The sequence below is a fragment of the Pan troglodytes genome, chromosome 6, assembly GCF_028858775.2.
Source record: "Pan troglodytes isolate AG18354 chromosome 6, NHGRI_mPanTro3-v2.0_pri, whole genome shotgun sequence".
Taxonomy (NCBI): Eukaryota; Metazoa; Chordata; class Mammalia; order Primates; family Hominidae; genus Pan; species Pan troglodytes.
This window is the reverse complement of record NC_072404.2, coordinates 126,468,526-126,484,035: the sequence shown is the minus strand read 5'-3', so window position 1 is coordinate 126,484,035 and position 15,510 is coordinate 126,468,526. Positions and strand designations below refer to the sequence as shown.

The 15,510-nt window shown below is 35.9% G+C and overlaps 2 protein-coding genes across 10 annotated transcripts in view; one reads left to right on the top strand and one right to left on the bottom strand.

The window, feature by feature from the left end:
• Positions 1-1,778, bottom strand: part of LRRN3 (leucine rich repeat neuronal 3) — a 34,496-nt gene extending 32,718 nt beyond the window's left edge. Inside the window, exon 1 of one of the 2 annotated variants that reach the window (XM_527861.7) lies at positions 1,306-1,778. The gene's annotated coding sequence lies outside the window, so the exon portion shown is untranslated. The remainder of the gene's footprint in view (positions 1-1,305) is intronic. The other variant, XM_001166878.6, reaches the window with a different exon arrangement.
• IMMP2L (inner mitochondrial membrane peptidase subunit 2) overlaps positions 1-15,510 on the top strand; it is a 1,183,069-nt gene that overhangs the window by 463,450 nt on the left and 704,109 nt on the right. For 2 of the 8 annotated variants that reach the window (XM_063815532.1, XM_054656235.2), the window contains one exon: positions 5,363-12,315. The exons of the other annotated variants lie outside the window; for them this stretch is intronic. In XM_063815532.1, the coding sequence (XP_063671602.1) occupies positions 5,363-5,366 (4 nt within the window). In that variant the 3' untranslated portion in view covers positions 5,367-12,315. Of the gene's footprint in view, positions 1-5,362; positions 12,316-15,510 lie in introns of those variants that run through there. 8 annotated transcript variants of the gene reach the window in all.

The following is a 15,510-nucleotide window of genomic DNA, read 5'->3' as shown; positions in this document are numbered from 1 at the left end:
CCAGTAAAGAGGGCAGTGAATGTTTCCATGAATATCCTCAATTGGTGTTGTCTGTTTGAAAGCATATTCTAAGTAGCTGGCTTCCCTTTACAAGATTGGAAGTAAAAATTAACCCACACTGAATTCCATGAATCATCAATACATGGATGCTCGTAGAGTTTACTGAGAGTAATTCTGTCTCAAAGGCATTGCTTCTGAAACTAAAGATGAGAAATATATCAGTAATATTTATGGTACCAGAGCACAGTATTTTCTAGGTAGATATTTTGAACCTTTACTTCTATTTCTGTTTTCACATTATCCCCTTTTCACTAAATTAGGACGGTTCTACTCATATTCATAGCCTGCTTTCACTGAAATTAGAGGCAGAGAAACAAGGACATATTGTTAAAAATGAATAAATTAGAGCCGAATTAAGCCATCCAGCTCAACAACAGCAAAGGGAATATAGCAGTTGGTTAGAACAAACAATTTTCTTAAATAGGAAATGTACTTTAAAGCCATCCTGCTGTGATCCTGTTAATTACCAAAGATTAGAACTCTTCTGGTTCATGGGATCCTTTCACCTAGTGTGTGGCAGTTCCAGCTGCATTAGCAATCAGACATTTGCACTGTCCCTTCAGACCAGCGAGGGGATGTTATTAAAGGGAAGTCATTTACCCCAGTCCGTAAGATGTAGCCTGGCAGAAATTCAATAACTGTTTGTGATATGCTCATTCCGCTACTCTGCTTAGTGGTTTAGCTCTTAACATACAACAGCATTTGCCTTAATTTGCATCCACTGGATGAGACAAAATAAAAATGCCCCATTTGGTGGGTTGATTTCAAAACAGAGAATAATGTGTGATCTGCTTTTCACTACAAATAATGTGAAGAAAAAGGAAAATTGCACCCCCTCACCCGTGACTCTCCTCTCCTCTCTCTCTGTCTCCTCTCTGTCTTCTCTCTTCCCCATCTCCTTCTCTCTCCCTCTCCTCCTCTCTTCTCCCCCACTGTTCCCTTCTCTTCTGTCTCCCTCCTTTTTCTCCTCCCCCCAACACTGCTTTTTCTCTCCCACTCACATCCTCTAATGGGCATTCAAGCTAGTAAAATGCATGTTGGAGAATCTCACAAACACAGCTAGGCACACACAGAGCCAGCTGGGTTTTGCATGTGAATTTCTTCTCAAAAGTGCAATAAAAGAAAAATGCTCTTAGAATTCAGACAAGAAGAAGACATCAAAGGAGGATTTAGGTGTAAAAACATGATCATCGAAGAGACAAGAAATAGAACGTATTTTAAAATATATGTGTATTTTAAACTTACCTTGAAAAGCAGTTTCAGTGCTAGCCCACCTCCGATGTCCCTGCGTGCTGGATTCCTCAGTTCCTTGGTTGAGATAATCACATGGTTGTGTTCTTGCCCAGTATAAATAGGTGCATTTGTGTGTCTGTGTAACAAAGTGTACACAAATATGTACTATAGATATGCACACATGCACGCAATCTTATCTCTCTATTTTAAAATATAAAGGAAGGCAGGAGGCTGCAGCCGGGATTCCTTCTTTTTCCTGGAACTCTTTTTCTTAGTCGGCAGGCTGAGGCTCTCAATCCAGTGAAGAGAGATCCTGTGAGCTGGCTTTATTTTTCCTTGTTTCCATGGTGGTTAGTGGTGCATCGTTCACCCGATCAGTTGTCACACTGACATGGTGCTGCCTGCTCAGCGGTCATTAATAACTGAACACCCTCCACTCCCCAGAGAGGAGCCAATCGCTTCAGACAGCCAAGATGTAGCGCTCGCAGCTGCTCCAGTCTGGTTGGCTGAAACAAACTGTCTGTTCTATGACACTGCTGCTTAGGATACAAATAAATGAAACAGGCTTGCATGTTTTCCTAGGTATCATTTTCCTTATTTTTTTTCCTTTCTGAGGGAATGTTGGGAATTTTTGACAAGTTTTCTCAATTTTAGGTTATCAATCATTCAGAGAAATATGTTTTCAGTCTGCAAATAGAGAGGACACACTACTGATAAGGATTTCCTAAATATTAAAAACACCTGGTAGAGACTCAAACCTCCAACTCCATCTCTGAAGTTCAGCAATGACTGCATTATTTAAGAAGAGAAGCTTGCAACTGTTTTGAGTGGCATTTGGTTCTCTATAGATCCTACTTAATTTAGCATATGTGCTTGGTGTTCAATAACACTTTTTTTTTTTTTTTAGCAATGACATTTCTTGTCTGGATTGACCAGATTTTTAAAATAAAGCATATATTTGCCTCTCTGTAATTCACAACATTGGCATTTGAGGGGGTACTTTTCAAAAATATGTATTTCTAATTATACTCACTGACTTCTCTTTATATGATGTAATAAATCTAGGAGCTACATATGAATGGGTACATGTGTAGGTGTGTTTGTGTATCTGTGAGTGTGTGTGTGTATTTAGGATGTATTTTTTACCACTCTGGGGAAATATTTCGATTGTAATAAGTTAAATTATTTAAAAGACTATCTTTATTCTTAGGCCTATTAACTCTGAAAGGATATTTCCCAGGAAAATATACTATATAAGCCATACATGTAAAACATTTTTATTAATTACCAGAAATTTGGAAAACACAGAAACACATAGCAGTGCATATTTCTCAAAGAACATATATGAAAAATCAAAAAGCAGTTTTAAAAATGCATGTTTTACAACCTTAATTAGTATACTAGAGAAACATCTTGTTGAGGAGAATGGAACATGAGGATTAATACATCAACAGGTCAAAAGCAGGCTAGAGTCATGACTCCAACCCCAGTTTTGAGAGACTACCCTCTAGTGGAGTAAAGAGAAATGGCACTTATTAGATTTACTTAGGAAAAAAAAAACAAAACCTTCACATCTAATTGCTCCTTAAGTGTTTATTGACATGACATAGAGCAATAGTTTGCAGTTATTATAATAATAATAATACCAGGAAAAATTTTAAACAGTAGGCTTGTCTTTAAATACTGAATATTTTCACTCTGTAGTTTTCTAGAAACAGTTCCCAAATGTTTTTTTCTATAAGAATTTATTCAAATGAATCAAAATAAGTTCAAGATAAAAGTAGCATCTCATTTAACCTAATACTTATTTCAGAATATTATTGTAAGGTTTTATTATTTACTGGATACTCTAGTATTTACTCAGAAAGCACTGAGTCAGTTCTGTATGTTAGGGATCATGGTTGAGTGTTGGGATGTTGTGTTAGAGTATATTTACATATAATTTAATGTACTTTTAATAATAGTAATAATCATCCTTCTTACCCCTTAATTTTAATCTAGCAAATCTTAGTTTCTTTAATATTCCAAATTATTTCAGTATCTGCAGGATTTATTTCCACATATGGAAGAATAATCTTAAAATTGTGATAATTATTTGTAAAAAGAGAATTTTTATTTATGCCATGGTATCTTAAGTGATTAATTTTCATTGATTGGTATTGACTGTATAATTGACAAGTCCAGTAATCAAACCAATTATAATGCACTCCCATAATAAAGGTAAGTTGTGATAGTCAGATACATGATTAAACTCCTCTCTTGGTTTTTAAATGAAACTGCAGTTATACCTAATATCTTAAATTTCAGTCTGTTTCGGAAATCAAGAAAAAATCTTTTCAGTTTTGATTCAGTTAGAATTGTTAAAGGTAGCCATTTATATGTTATCTTACATTATTTCATAGGAAGTTGTTTTAACTAAATGATCACTCTTTTGAAAGTGGGAGATCAGAGTGCTCTTCCTGCAATTGTGCTTTTAATGTAGGTACATGATAAATTTAAAATATTTTATACTCATTTTTATAAATTTAATATCATGGAGCACTAGAAATGAGATTTTAATGTGAAAGAGAAAATGACTCTGGCTTTGGATGAAAAGGATGGCGATTCTGTTCTTTGACTGGAATTTCTATCTTGTTCCAAGAGCATCAGCAGCTTTATGGAATCAGTGTGTGTTTTGGGTGTTTTTTCACTTATCAGGGCGTTCAGTCCTTAACTGTAAATATGAAATGTGGCTCTCTCCAAAGATATATGAAAAATTTATTTTGGTATCACATCTATATAATGAAGTACCATATGAAGACGTTACATTGTAATACAGTAAGGATTTTAGGGTTTTTGAATTAATACAATTGTGAGTGATCATCAAATGAGAACCATGGAATCTTAGCACACAGTTGGCACATTAAAGCCAGGATAGAGCCCCTCAGGTATTCCAGGTTTTTTCCACCATATTACCCTATCATCTACTGGATGATTGACAGGTCTCTGCTAATTCTTCTTTTCCTTCTTCTCCTTCTTTTCTTCCTTCTTCTTACTCTCCCTCCTTCTCTCCCTTCATTTTTTTTTTAAGTTTCTTCCTTTAGAAGGCACTAAAGCTTCAGAGAAATTTCACATTGTAAACCACAGTATTACATGGTTGTACATGTTACCTACATTGTAGGAAATGTCTACAGGGTTTCCTAGATGAATACTGAGTTTTAATGGAAATGTATTGAAATGGTTTTAAAATATAAATGAATAATTACAACCCTTAAATTATACTGAAAGAGTTTTGCCTTCATCATCAAATAAGAAAATATTGGGTACAGTAGATATTCACTGACTTAGTGGTTGGGATTTTTAACTTGTTTATTGCTATTTCATCAAATCCTGGGCTTTATTCACCTGTGTGCTTTTCTTAGAAAAGTAGCCTGGACAGTTGGTAGAATGTGGGTTGTAGAGCCACAATGTCTGGGTTTGAATCCTTACCTTGCCACTTCCTAGAGACTCTGAGCATCATGTTAAGTATCATCTCTGTTAAGTATCATCGTGCATCTTGGTTTAAAAGTATTATCTCTGCATGTCATTTTTCTCCTAGAATTGTTATGAACGTTAAAACAGTTAATATGTATACCGGGTTTAGAAAAGTGCTGAAAAATAGTAGTCTTGAACAAATGTTTGACATTATTACTGGCATTATTATGGTAGTGGTCATTGTTATCATGGTCATTGTTTTCCTCCTTTAACAAGATATAATCTCTCATTTGACCCACAATAGCACTCTTTATCGCTCTTATTACTTACCATTTTTTTGGTATTATAATTGTTTCTGTAATTTTACCTGTTTCCCCTTTTAGCATATAAGATTCTCCTAGAGGGAGTATATGTCTTATTACATTTTTAAGCTCCACAATGCATATAAAATGGATAAAATAACATCTGTCGAGCACTAACATATATTTGTATATTTTATATATATTAACTTCAAAAATATTCTATTCAAATTGGGATTGATATGTAAATTATACCTATTCCAGTTGAATTATAGCTATTCTAGTGTTTCTTTTTTTTTTTTTTTTCTTTTTTTAAGATGAAGTCTTGCGCTGTTGCCCAAGCTGGAGTGCAGTGGCACGATCTCGGCTCACTGCAACCAACACCTTCCGGGTTCAAGTGATTCTCCTGCCTCAGCCTCCCTGGTAGCTGGGACTATAGGCACGTACCACCATGCCCTGCAATTTTTTTGTATTTTTAGTAGACATGGGGTTTCACCATGTTATCCACGATGGTCTCGATCTCCTGACCTCATGATCAGCCCGCCACAGCCTCCCAAAGTGCTGAGATTACAGGCGTGAGCCACCGCGCCCGGCAAAGATAGATATTTTTACCTTCAATTGGCAGTGTAGAAACATTGGCTGAAAGAAGCTAGCTTACTTGCCCAATGTCCCAAAACTATTAAATAATGAGGCTAAAATTTGAACTCAGTTCTGTCTGCTTACAGAGCCAAAGCTCTTTCTACTGCACAAGGTACTCAATATTCACTTGTAAAATAAATGAATGCTTGATGGATGGCTGAGCCAACCAATTCAATAGAGTCAGCAACAAGGGATGCCAAAAATAAAATACTATTTTTAAAAAGGAATGAGTTTTATGCACAAGACAGTGGTTGCTTTTATACAGTAGTGGTTGTTCAGGTTTGATGACAGAATTTTTATTGCTGTCATGATTTGAGAAGTAGAGCTCTGAAGAAATGCAGTGCCTAGTGGAAAAAATGAGTCGATATGCTCAGAAAGCTAAATACATATGAATGAGTCACTGATGGTGAGGGGCTGACATTGTGCTAGGAAGGTCTTCAATGACTTTGTCCTTTGTGGTCTAATTATAATAACAGATTAGTTCTCAATTCAGTTAGAAACATGATGTAAGGTGAGTAGTAGTACTACTGACTGTTTGTTAGAATGTTGAACTAAAGCAAGTTGGGTCAGAGTTCTCATTTTCTTTTTCAAAGGAGTTTTGGAAAGTAGAATTGGAGAAAAACAGAGATTCTTATTTACCTATAGGTTTTGTTTTAATTTTATTTTTTTTTCTTTATTTTTGAGACAGTTCTTGCTCTGTTGCCCAGGCTGGCGTGCAATGGCACGATCATAGTTCACTGCAATAACCTTGAAATCCTGGGCTCAAATGTTCCTCCTACCTCAGCTTCCAGAGTAGCTAGGACCACAGGCACAAGCCACCATATCCTGCTGATTTTTCTTTTTCTTTTCTTTTTTTCTTTTTTTTTTTTCTTTGAGTAGAGATGGGGTCTCTCTATGCTGCCCAGCCTGCTCTCAAGCGAACCTTCCACCTCGGCCTTCCAAATGGCTGGGATTACAGACGTGAGCCACAGTACCAGTCCACGTCTTTTTTAAAAATACTTTTATTTTAAGTTCAGGGGTATTTGTGCAGGTTTGTTACAAAGGTAAACATGGGTCATGGGGTGGGGTTTTGTGCATGTTATTTCATCACTCACATATTAACCCTAGTAGCCATTAGTTGTTTTTTCTGATCCTCCCCCTCCTCCCACTCTTAACCCTCCAGGAGGCACCAGTGGCTGTTGATTTTTCATCACTTAGCCCCCACTTATAAGTGAGAACATGTGGTATTTGGTTTTCTGTTCCTGCATTAGTTTGCTAAGGATGGTAGCCTCCAGCTGCATCCATGTCCCTACAACAGACATGATCTTGTTCTTTTTTAATGGCTGCATAGTATTCCTTGGTGTTTATGTACCACATTTTCTTTATCCAGTCTATCACTGATGGGCATTTAGGTTGGTTTCATATCTTTGCTGTTGTGAATAGTGCTGCAGTGAACATACATGTGCATGTGTCTTTATAAAAAGCGGTCAAAGGATATGAACAGACACTTCTCAAAAAAAGAAATATGTGCAGCCAACAATCATGTGAAAAATAGCTCAGCATCACTGGTTATTACAGAAATGGAAATAGAAACCACAATGTGGTACCATCCCACATCAGTCAGAATGGCTACTATTAAAAAAGTCAAAAAACACCTTACTGAGTCCTTACTAGATTAATGGGACGCAAACCCACAAAAATTTAGTTAACATCTAAATATCCTAATCAACTAGCTTCAATCTACTGACGAGGTTGTGGAGAAAAAGGAACACTTTTACACTGTTTTTGGGAGTGTAAATTAGTTCAACTGCTTTGGAAGACAGTGATTCCACAAAGACCTAAAGGCAGAAATACCATTTGACTCAGCAATCCCATTACTGTGTATATACCCAAAGGTCTTACTTTTAATGAAAGATACGAATCATTTGAAGAACAAAAGTAATCTCACTATGCCAAGAAATTCACAATCAAGGATGACATGTCAGGAATCAATGAGACAAATTTTTTTCTCTATCTCTTCCTCAGATTCCTTTATTCTTCCCTATGTTTCTCCTTATATTTCTCTGTAGATCCAAAAAGGTCTCTCATCTTGGCTTTTCTCTATGTCTCTCTCCATTCTTTTCACTCAGGGGATTGACTTTTACTCCTTTTCTAGCGATGTGAAAAAATATCTAGCAATATTTCCACAAAATCCATACATTTACTTGTTACTTATACTACAATAACAACAATCATCCCTTTAATCCTGAACCCTCATCTATCTTTCCTTCTCTGTTCTCCTCATGTTAAGTTTCTCAGAAGAGCTATCAATATTTGCTACAATCACATCATCACTTTCTACCTACTTTGTCAGTTGACTTTTCTCTGATTTCTAATCCAAACTTGTTACTGAAATTCTGCTTTGGAACCTCAACCAGTGCCCTCCCAATTTGGTTATTGCACATCAAAGCCTCCTAAGTCATCTTCATGCTTGTCTGCACATTCTGTCTCTTGTCATTGTGGGTTCGTCTACCTCTTAAGTATTTATCCTAGGCTTGTTCTTTTGCCTACTGTTCTTTATGTGCTCTCTTAGATAATATTGTCTCTTCTACTATGTAATTACTACTTTCAAACCTATATCAGTGCTCTTGCAAGTAAAATTAATCAGTCTCTTTATCCGTGCATCCATCCATCCATCCGTCTATCTATCTTTCTACCTATCAATCCTTCCCTCCAATTGTCTGATAAATGTCTCTACTTGCGTGATCCCCAGGTACTCTGTACTCTACGTGTCTAAAGCTGACCTCTTAAGCGCTCCCCTAAACTGGCTTTCTTCTTTTTTCCTTTCTTTTTTTTTTTTTTTTAAATTTTATTTCTGCTGCTGCCTCGTTACCTAGAGAATTGCAGGAACTTTGGATCTTGTGCCTCATATCTTGCATTTCACCATATACAACTTGATTTTACTCTGAAGTTTTCTTAAATTATCTTCTCTGTCTGCTAGATGTTCATCGTCTCTTACCTTGGCTGCTGCAATTTCTCCTAACTTCCCTGCTTCCAGTCTCATCTTTTCTAGTTCATCTTTCTTGCTTCCAATCTCATACCTTCTAGTCCATTCTTCCCTTCCTCCACAACACAGTCAGGCTCACACTTGTGTTTAGCAAGACTGCTTCTTACTGTTCACTCTTCATTCCTCAGTTCAATTATTTCTTGACAGCAAATTTAGTATTTTTGTTGTTATATTTATTATTGGTATTATTCAGAAAATAGAAATGATTTTCCTTGAGCTATCCACAAACCACAATGAAATAGATCAGATTTTAAAATATGCATAGCTGTACACATGCAGAAATTATGTATGCTGAAATTAAAGTACCTAGAATAATATTAAATAGGATTTGTTGAGTTTAACTCGATGCAAGACACTGAAACTTGGTAGACCCTGCACACATATGGTTTCATTCTTACAGTACCGTGAGGCAGTCAGGGACTTTCCCCTTTTCACAGAAGAGGAAACTGGGGTTGGTGAACTTCTACAGTTATCACGCTAGTGAAGAAGGAAAGCTAGAATGCAAGTCAGGCTTCAAAGCCAGCAGTCTTAAAACTGTATTTTCTTCTCTTCAGTGATCTTTTGAGGCCCTCGTTCTCCTCTCCTTTGTGGGTTTTATAGCTTAACTTTTGCTTCCTGTGTTTGCTTATGTGTAACCAGATTGACAAAAAATATTCATGGTAGAAGACTAACAATTTAGCTATACCTCATGTTTTTCAACCCCAAAATGTTTGACAATATTTTTATTCTCCTAATTGGATGATTAACATAGTGTGAAGGTATCTATAAATCATTATTCCTCAAAGGCAAACATTATATCAGCTGAGATAATTTTTTATTATTTTCATGTTGGTTTTTATTTTGGATAGTTGTTGTTATTTGTCTGCCTTTAAGAGTCAATATTTAAGATGAATGACAATTGTATTACCCAGAGAAACCAGCTCTTTTTCTAATTATTGTGTCGTCCTGAAACTAAATAACAAAATGGATTGATACACATACATAAAACTTCAACATTGGTATACATGAAACTACTTTACTATATTTTAAATATATTTGAGACTATGAAAGGCAATATTTGCACCCTGTTTTAATAGCAGAGTTTCAAAGCTTTATTGAAGATGATTGTTATGCAGAAAACTGGAAAATCAGAAGTAGTAGTCTTTAGGCATAGAAGGAACAAGAATAGGACAGGCTTAGGTTTTTAAGGTAAGGAAATGTAAAATACAATCAAACAAAAGAGCAACACGTGTCATTTTTTTTTTTTTTTGGCAAAATCACTTATCTTTCTTTCCATTCCATAGACATGATGCAGAAAATGAGCAAATTAACCCTCGCCATTAAGAGCACTTCTTACATCTTTAACCTTTTATAAAGGGTACATTTGATTAGAAATGCAATGAATATTCAGTGCTTTGGTCAGTTTAGACTTTGGGGGTGCTCCCCAGCTGTATAATGCTCACTGAGAGCCTATGTGTGAACCACAAGCCTGGGAGAAGCCTGGCTGTCTGAAGGGGCTGTGCTGAAGGCTTTCACATAGTTCCCATTACTAAGGAAACCACTCGTTTTGTCTGAACACTCTCTGAATAGATGTCTCATTTGAAGTCTAGTGCTCAAACCATGAGGATTGCATTATGGAGCTGAGAAAGAAATGAGGAGAACAAAAAATGCTTGAAAATGCCAACAAGCATTCACAAAGCGTTGTACTGTAATAACATTCCATGAGACAGAAGGTGCGTTTATTTTTGCCGCATTCCAAGTTATTTTGGTGTTATAAAAGCAAATTCCTTTGCTTGCCCACGTAATCAAAATAAGAAAAGCAGATGTTCTTCTGACCTATTCTTAATTCCTGCTCTTGTTAGGGTCTCACTGAGAAGTGTGACATATAACAAAAGAAGGACAAAATATGGATTCTCATATTAATGTAGATTTGCTCCGTTGTGCTTTATAACTAAATGGTGTAGTGCTATCCCTGTGCCAATAAACAAACACATGTTCAGAGTCAGACCTCAGGATTTGTAGCCTCCAAATGGTTACTGTTAAATTCAGAATGGCTACTGCAAACTGGGGCTTGGTGCTCATTAATGAGCATCCAATTCAGATTTGGAGTGAGAAAACACTGCTTCTAGGAGACTCCTGCTCCACTCTCCAGCTTCTGCCAACCTACAGCAAAGAAAGCAGCTCCTACTTAAAATATCAGGCAATCATTCTTTCTTCCTCACTCTGGAAAGTAGGGTTTGCGGGACTTTCATTACAGTATATTCTTTATCATCCCTCTCCCTGTTTTTGATATGGTCAATGACGTTATTTTAAAAGTATACAATTTGCTATGCAGACACCTAGTCAGAGGTTGCCACCTCTACACCCATATAGAAAGTCACGGGAGGAAGTCATTCTTACCTCTGTGTTGAGCTACTTTAATCCTTTCAGCAAACGAGAGATGTATCAACACAGTTAATCCACAAATGCAGAAATTAATAAATATGTATAGATTACTTGTTGTTTTACTTTTTGCTGACTGTCATAGCAGTTAGTGTCTTGCCTGCACAAGAGTCTATGAATGAATGAGATCTTTGGACTCATAGCCCAGAGCTTTAGCACTGCACTAAGGACACTCCCTCTGTGCACAGGTTGGTCAAGTCTCTCTTTGGAAGACCACTGTTACAAAGAGGTGCTAGCATGTCTAAAATCTAGAAACAGGCACAATAAGCAAGTACAAGTTTATTTCTTTCATGGATTCTTACAGATTAATACTAAAAAATTATAAATGTGAAACACTAACACAGCATTGTCAGAAGAAAGTCTTTCGTTTGTTTGTTTTTACATTTTCTTTTTTCCTTAAATATATTGGCAGTCTCGCATTTTTAATAAACATATATTTCAAGTAATTGTCTTTTGCAGATTTCTTCCTCAACCAAATTTAAGAGATACCAAATTCAGTAGAATTGACTAAGGATAAACTAAATAGTTTTCTAGCATTTAATGGGGCATCCCAACACCACTAAAAAGGCCCTAAATTTGAAAGCATGAAAGAATAAAGTTTATTCATATGAAAGTACACAAATACTTATCCTATCAATAATATCCTCACCAGTCTGATTACAGGTCTTCAATTCATTTTGAAATGAACAGCCTGAAGCTGCCAGCTGTTTCTGATCTGATGTGCTTATAGAATATTTACTTAGGGTATATATTTAGCAGTTTAGATATCATGGCTGCTGACAAGAAATTCTGATACTGAAACTTACTATGAAGTTTCTGTTTGTAAAATGGATATATATTTGGTCCCTTTTCAAAATTTGGCAGTGAACAGGATGTCTGCATCTTTGTATTCCTGGTCCTCAGCACAATGCCTAGCGTATAGTAAGCATTCAGTAAGAAGAGATTGAACTGAATTGTTTGATATGAGAAAAATACAACAAAGTCAGCATTTATAAGATGATCCTTAGCCTGGCTTAATTGAGTGTAGAATGATGGAAACAGCAAATGTTTAACTGTCTTAGACAATTAGCTAAAAAGTCTAATTTTTCCATGTCCTTTCAATCACTTATAATCTTTTTTGAAATATTCTGTGTGTATACATACACACATATGTAATATATATTATACACACATATTATATATTATACACACATAATATATAATACACACATGTATATAAGAATATACATATATTTATGTATATAAGAATATACATGTGTATATAAGTATATACGTGTGTGTGTATGTTTACATATATATATGTGATAAAATTGCATTGAAAGGATTGAGTCAAATCTAACAGCCCTTGTTTTCTTTCAAGTACAGTGGTTATGTTTGTATTTTATTCTCTTAATGGAAGAGTTTTCAAAATGCCTCCAAGTACCACAGAACATGAGATATTCATTATAATTCTGTTTCTGCCTGCAGCAATAAGATCTGCAGTCCACTGTAACAGTCCTACATTTCAATTAACACCAAGCATCATTTTATTTGGAGAAGTAAGTACTGTTTAGAAGACTTAAATTTGTTCATAGAACAAAGAAATTATGTCTTAGTCCATTTTCTGTTGCTATAACAGAATACCATAGACTGGGTAATTTATAAAGAAATGACATTTTTTTTTTTGTAGTTCTGGAGGCTGCGAAGTTCAAGGTAAGGGGCTGCATCTAATAAGGACCTTATGACATCACACATGGCAGAGGGCATCACATGGTAAAAGAGCAAGAGCATGCCTGCTCAGGTCTCTCTTTCTCTTCTTATAAAGCTACCAGTCTCATTATGGGAGCTCAGCTCTAATGACTTTATCTAAACCAAATTGCCTCCAAAAGGCCCCACCTCCAAGTGCCATCAGTATATGAATTTGGGGATCAAGCTTTCAACACATGAAGTTTGGGGACACATTCAAACCATAGGAGATTATAATTTGAAGACAAATGGAGACTTTAGTTATTATCCAAATTATCAGTATATATGTATAATCATAAAGTTAGGAGCTCATTTACTAATTTAAAAATGTTATGGTCTTTACTATGCATATGCAAGCATACATGTGCTTTGAATTATGCAGTACCTCATGTGCGATTTGGGACATTGTCTTAAGGCCCAGGTGAAAAACTTATCTTCCTAGGGTAGATAAAATTCTAAGAATGATTAAAATATAGTGAACTTAAATATAAGTAAATGCCAATTTGTATAGTATTAGATTTAGTGAATTTAGAAAAAAATTAATGTCATATTGAATTCAATGAAACATGTATAGATTTTGATTCCTTCTATGTTATTTAACTAAATTAATGTTGGCTTTTAAAATGTTTATTTAAAAAATACCACAGTGTAATCCCAGCACTTTGGGAGGTCAAGGCAGGTGGATCACCTCAGGTCAGGAGTTCGAGACCAGCCTGGCCAACATGGTGAAACCCCGTCTCTACTAAAAATAGAAGAATTAGCCATGTGTGGTGTTGCATGCCTGCAGTCCCAGCTACCCAGAGGCTGAGGCAGGAGAATCACTTAAACCTGGTAGGTGGAGGTTGCAGTGAGCTGAGATCGTGCCATTGCACTTCAGGCTGGGTGACAGAGCAAGATTCCATCTTAAATAAATAAATAAAAATAAAAAATACCACAGCTTTATTGTAAAAAATTTTGAAAACTCAAAAAGGATAAAGAAATGGGGAAGAAAGCATTTGCACATCAAAGGATATATTGTATATACCACTTTGGTATACTTTGCTTTGGTACTTTTTTTTGCCCTTGCATAGTAGAAAATATTCCATATTTTAAAAATTATGTCATAAAAATAATCTTTATTATTTTAGTGCCCATATTAATACTATATAGATACTCCATTCTCCAAATATTGGACGTTTGTTTCCTAGTTTTTAAAAATGTTCTATATTGTGAATAATGCAGATAACGCAGTAGCAATAATCAGTGGACCGGATTGCTTTAAGTGACTTTCTAGACCAAAAGATTGAGGCATTCCAGGACTCCTGATATATTATACAGATTGCTTTCCTGAAAGCGCATACCAAGTTCACACAGCAAGTATGAGTCTCATTTCTATCATGCCCTTGCCAGCATTTATTTTTTCATTCATTCCTTCAGGAAATATATTTGAACACCTGTCCAGGTTTTGTCCTAGATGCTTGGGATATAAAGGTGAAAAATAAAGTCACTGTTTTCAGAAATGTTACTTGGGGTGATGTAAGAGGTAGACGATAAATAGGCAACGATCAACGTGCAAGTAAATAATGATTCCAGACATTAGTAAATATCATTAAAAAATTAAAACAGAGTAATATTATAGTGAATAACAAAGAGGGATTATTAACATGCAGTATTAAAGAGGTTCAGCCTTAGAAGGTAACATTTGAGCACATACATGAATGTTGAAAGAAGAGTCAGTCCAACAAACAAAGGCAAAGTATAACGGGCAGAAGAACAGTGTGCACAAAGGTCCTTGGCATATCCTAGGGACAGAAAAAGGCCAGTGTGCATGAGTAATGAACAAAGAGGAAGTGTTAGGACGCGAGGCCTGAATGGTGACCAGGGATGAGATCTCCTATAGTCTTGCGAACCATGGAAAGGAATTATATTTTAATTGTAATGGGCAGCCATTAGACAGTTTTAAGTAGGGTGGAGATATTAGTACACTTAAAATTTGTACTCACTGTTTCAAAACTCACTAGGCTGCTACATGGAGAATTGGTTAGAGGCAGGTAGGAGTTAAGGGGAGCAACAGATGCTGAATACTGGACTTCCCTGATAGCTGAAGAGATGTTGAGAGATGATAGTATTCCAGAGATATTTTAAACCCAGACCTAAAAAGACTGTTAATGGATTGTGTGTAAGGGATATGACAAAAGAGGATTTAAGTCAGACTTCTACATCATAGTACACAGTGGTGCTGCTATGTGGATAATGGTGCTATAAAGTGAGAGGTGGGATTCCGAGAGATGAGCAAGTTGCCCTCATCCCCAAACAGAATTCTCTCTTTCTCATGTAATGTAAGGGTAATGTTTTAAAATGCTTAAAATGCTTTTATCTGTTGCTTAACCATGTAAAACAAAAAAACCAACCAAACAAAAAACTTTGCCCTCATCAGCCCTAGTCATTTATTTCCCTGAATGGAGATTCAAATTTGTAACAAGAAATTCCAAGAAGTAGTCAGTATAAGATGCAGCTTTGTTTTGCAAAAATATAACTATGCAACCAGCAGAAGAAGCAACTAATACAAAGGCCTTAAGGTGTGAATTTCTGGACCAAATACAGCAAGCCAGGCTTTCATCTTGAGATAAGATTTTCCTGATTCCACCTGAGCCTGAGACTCAGCTCATGCAATTT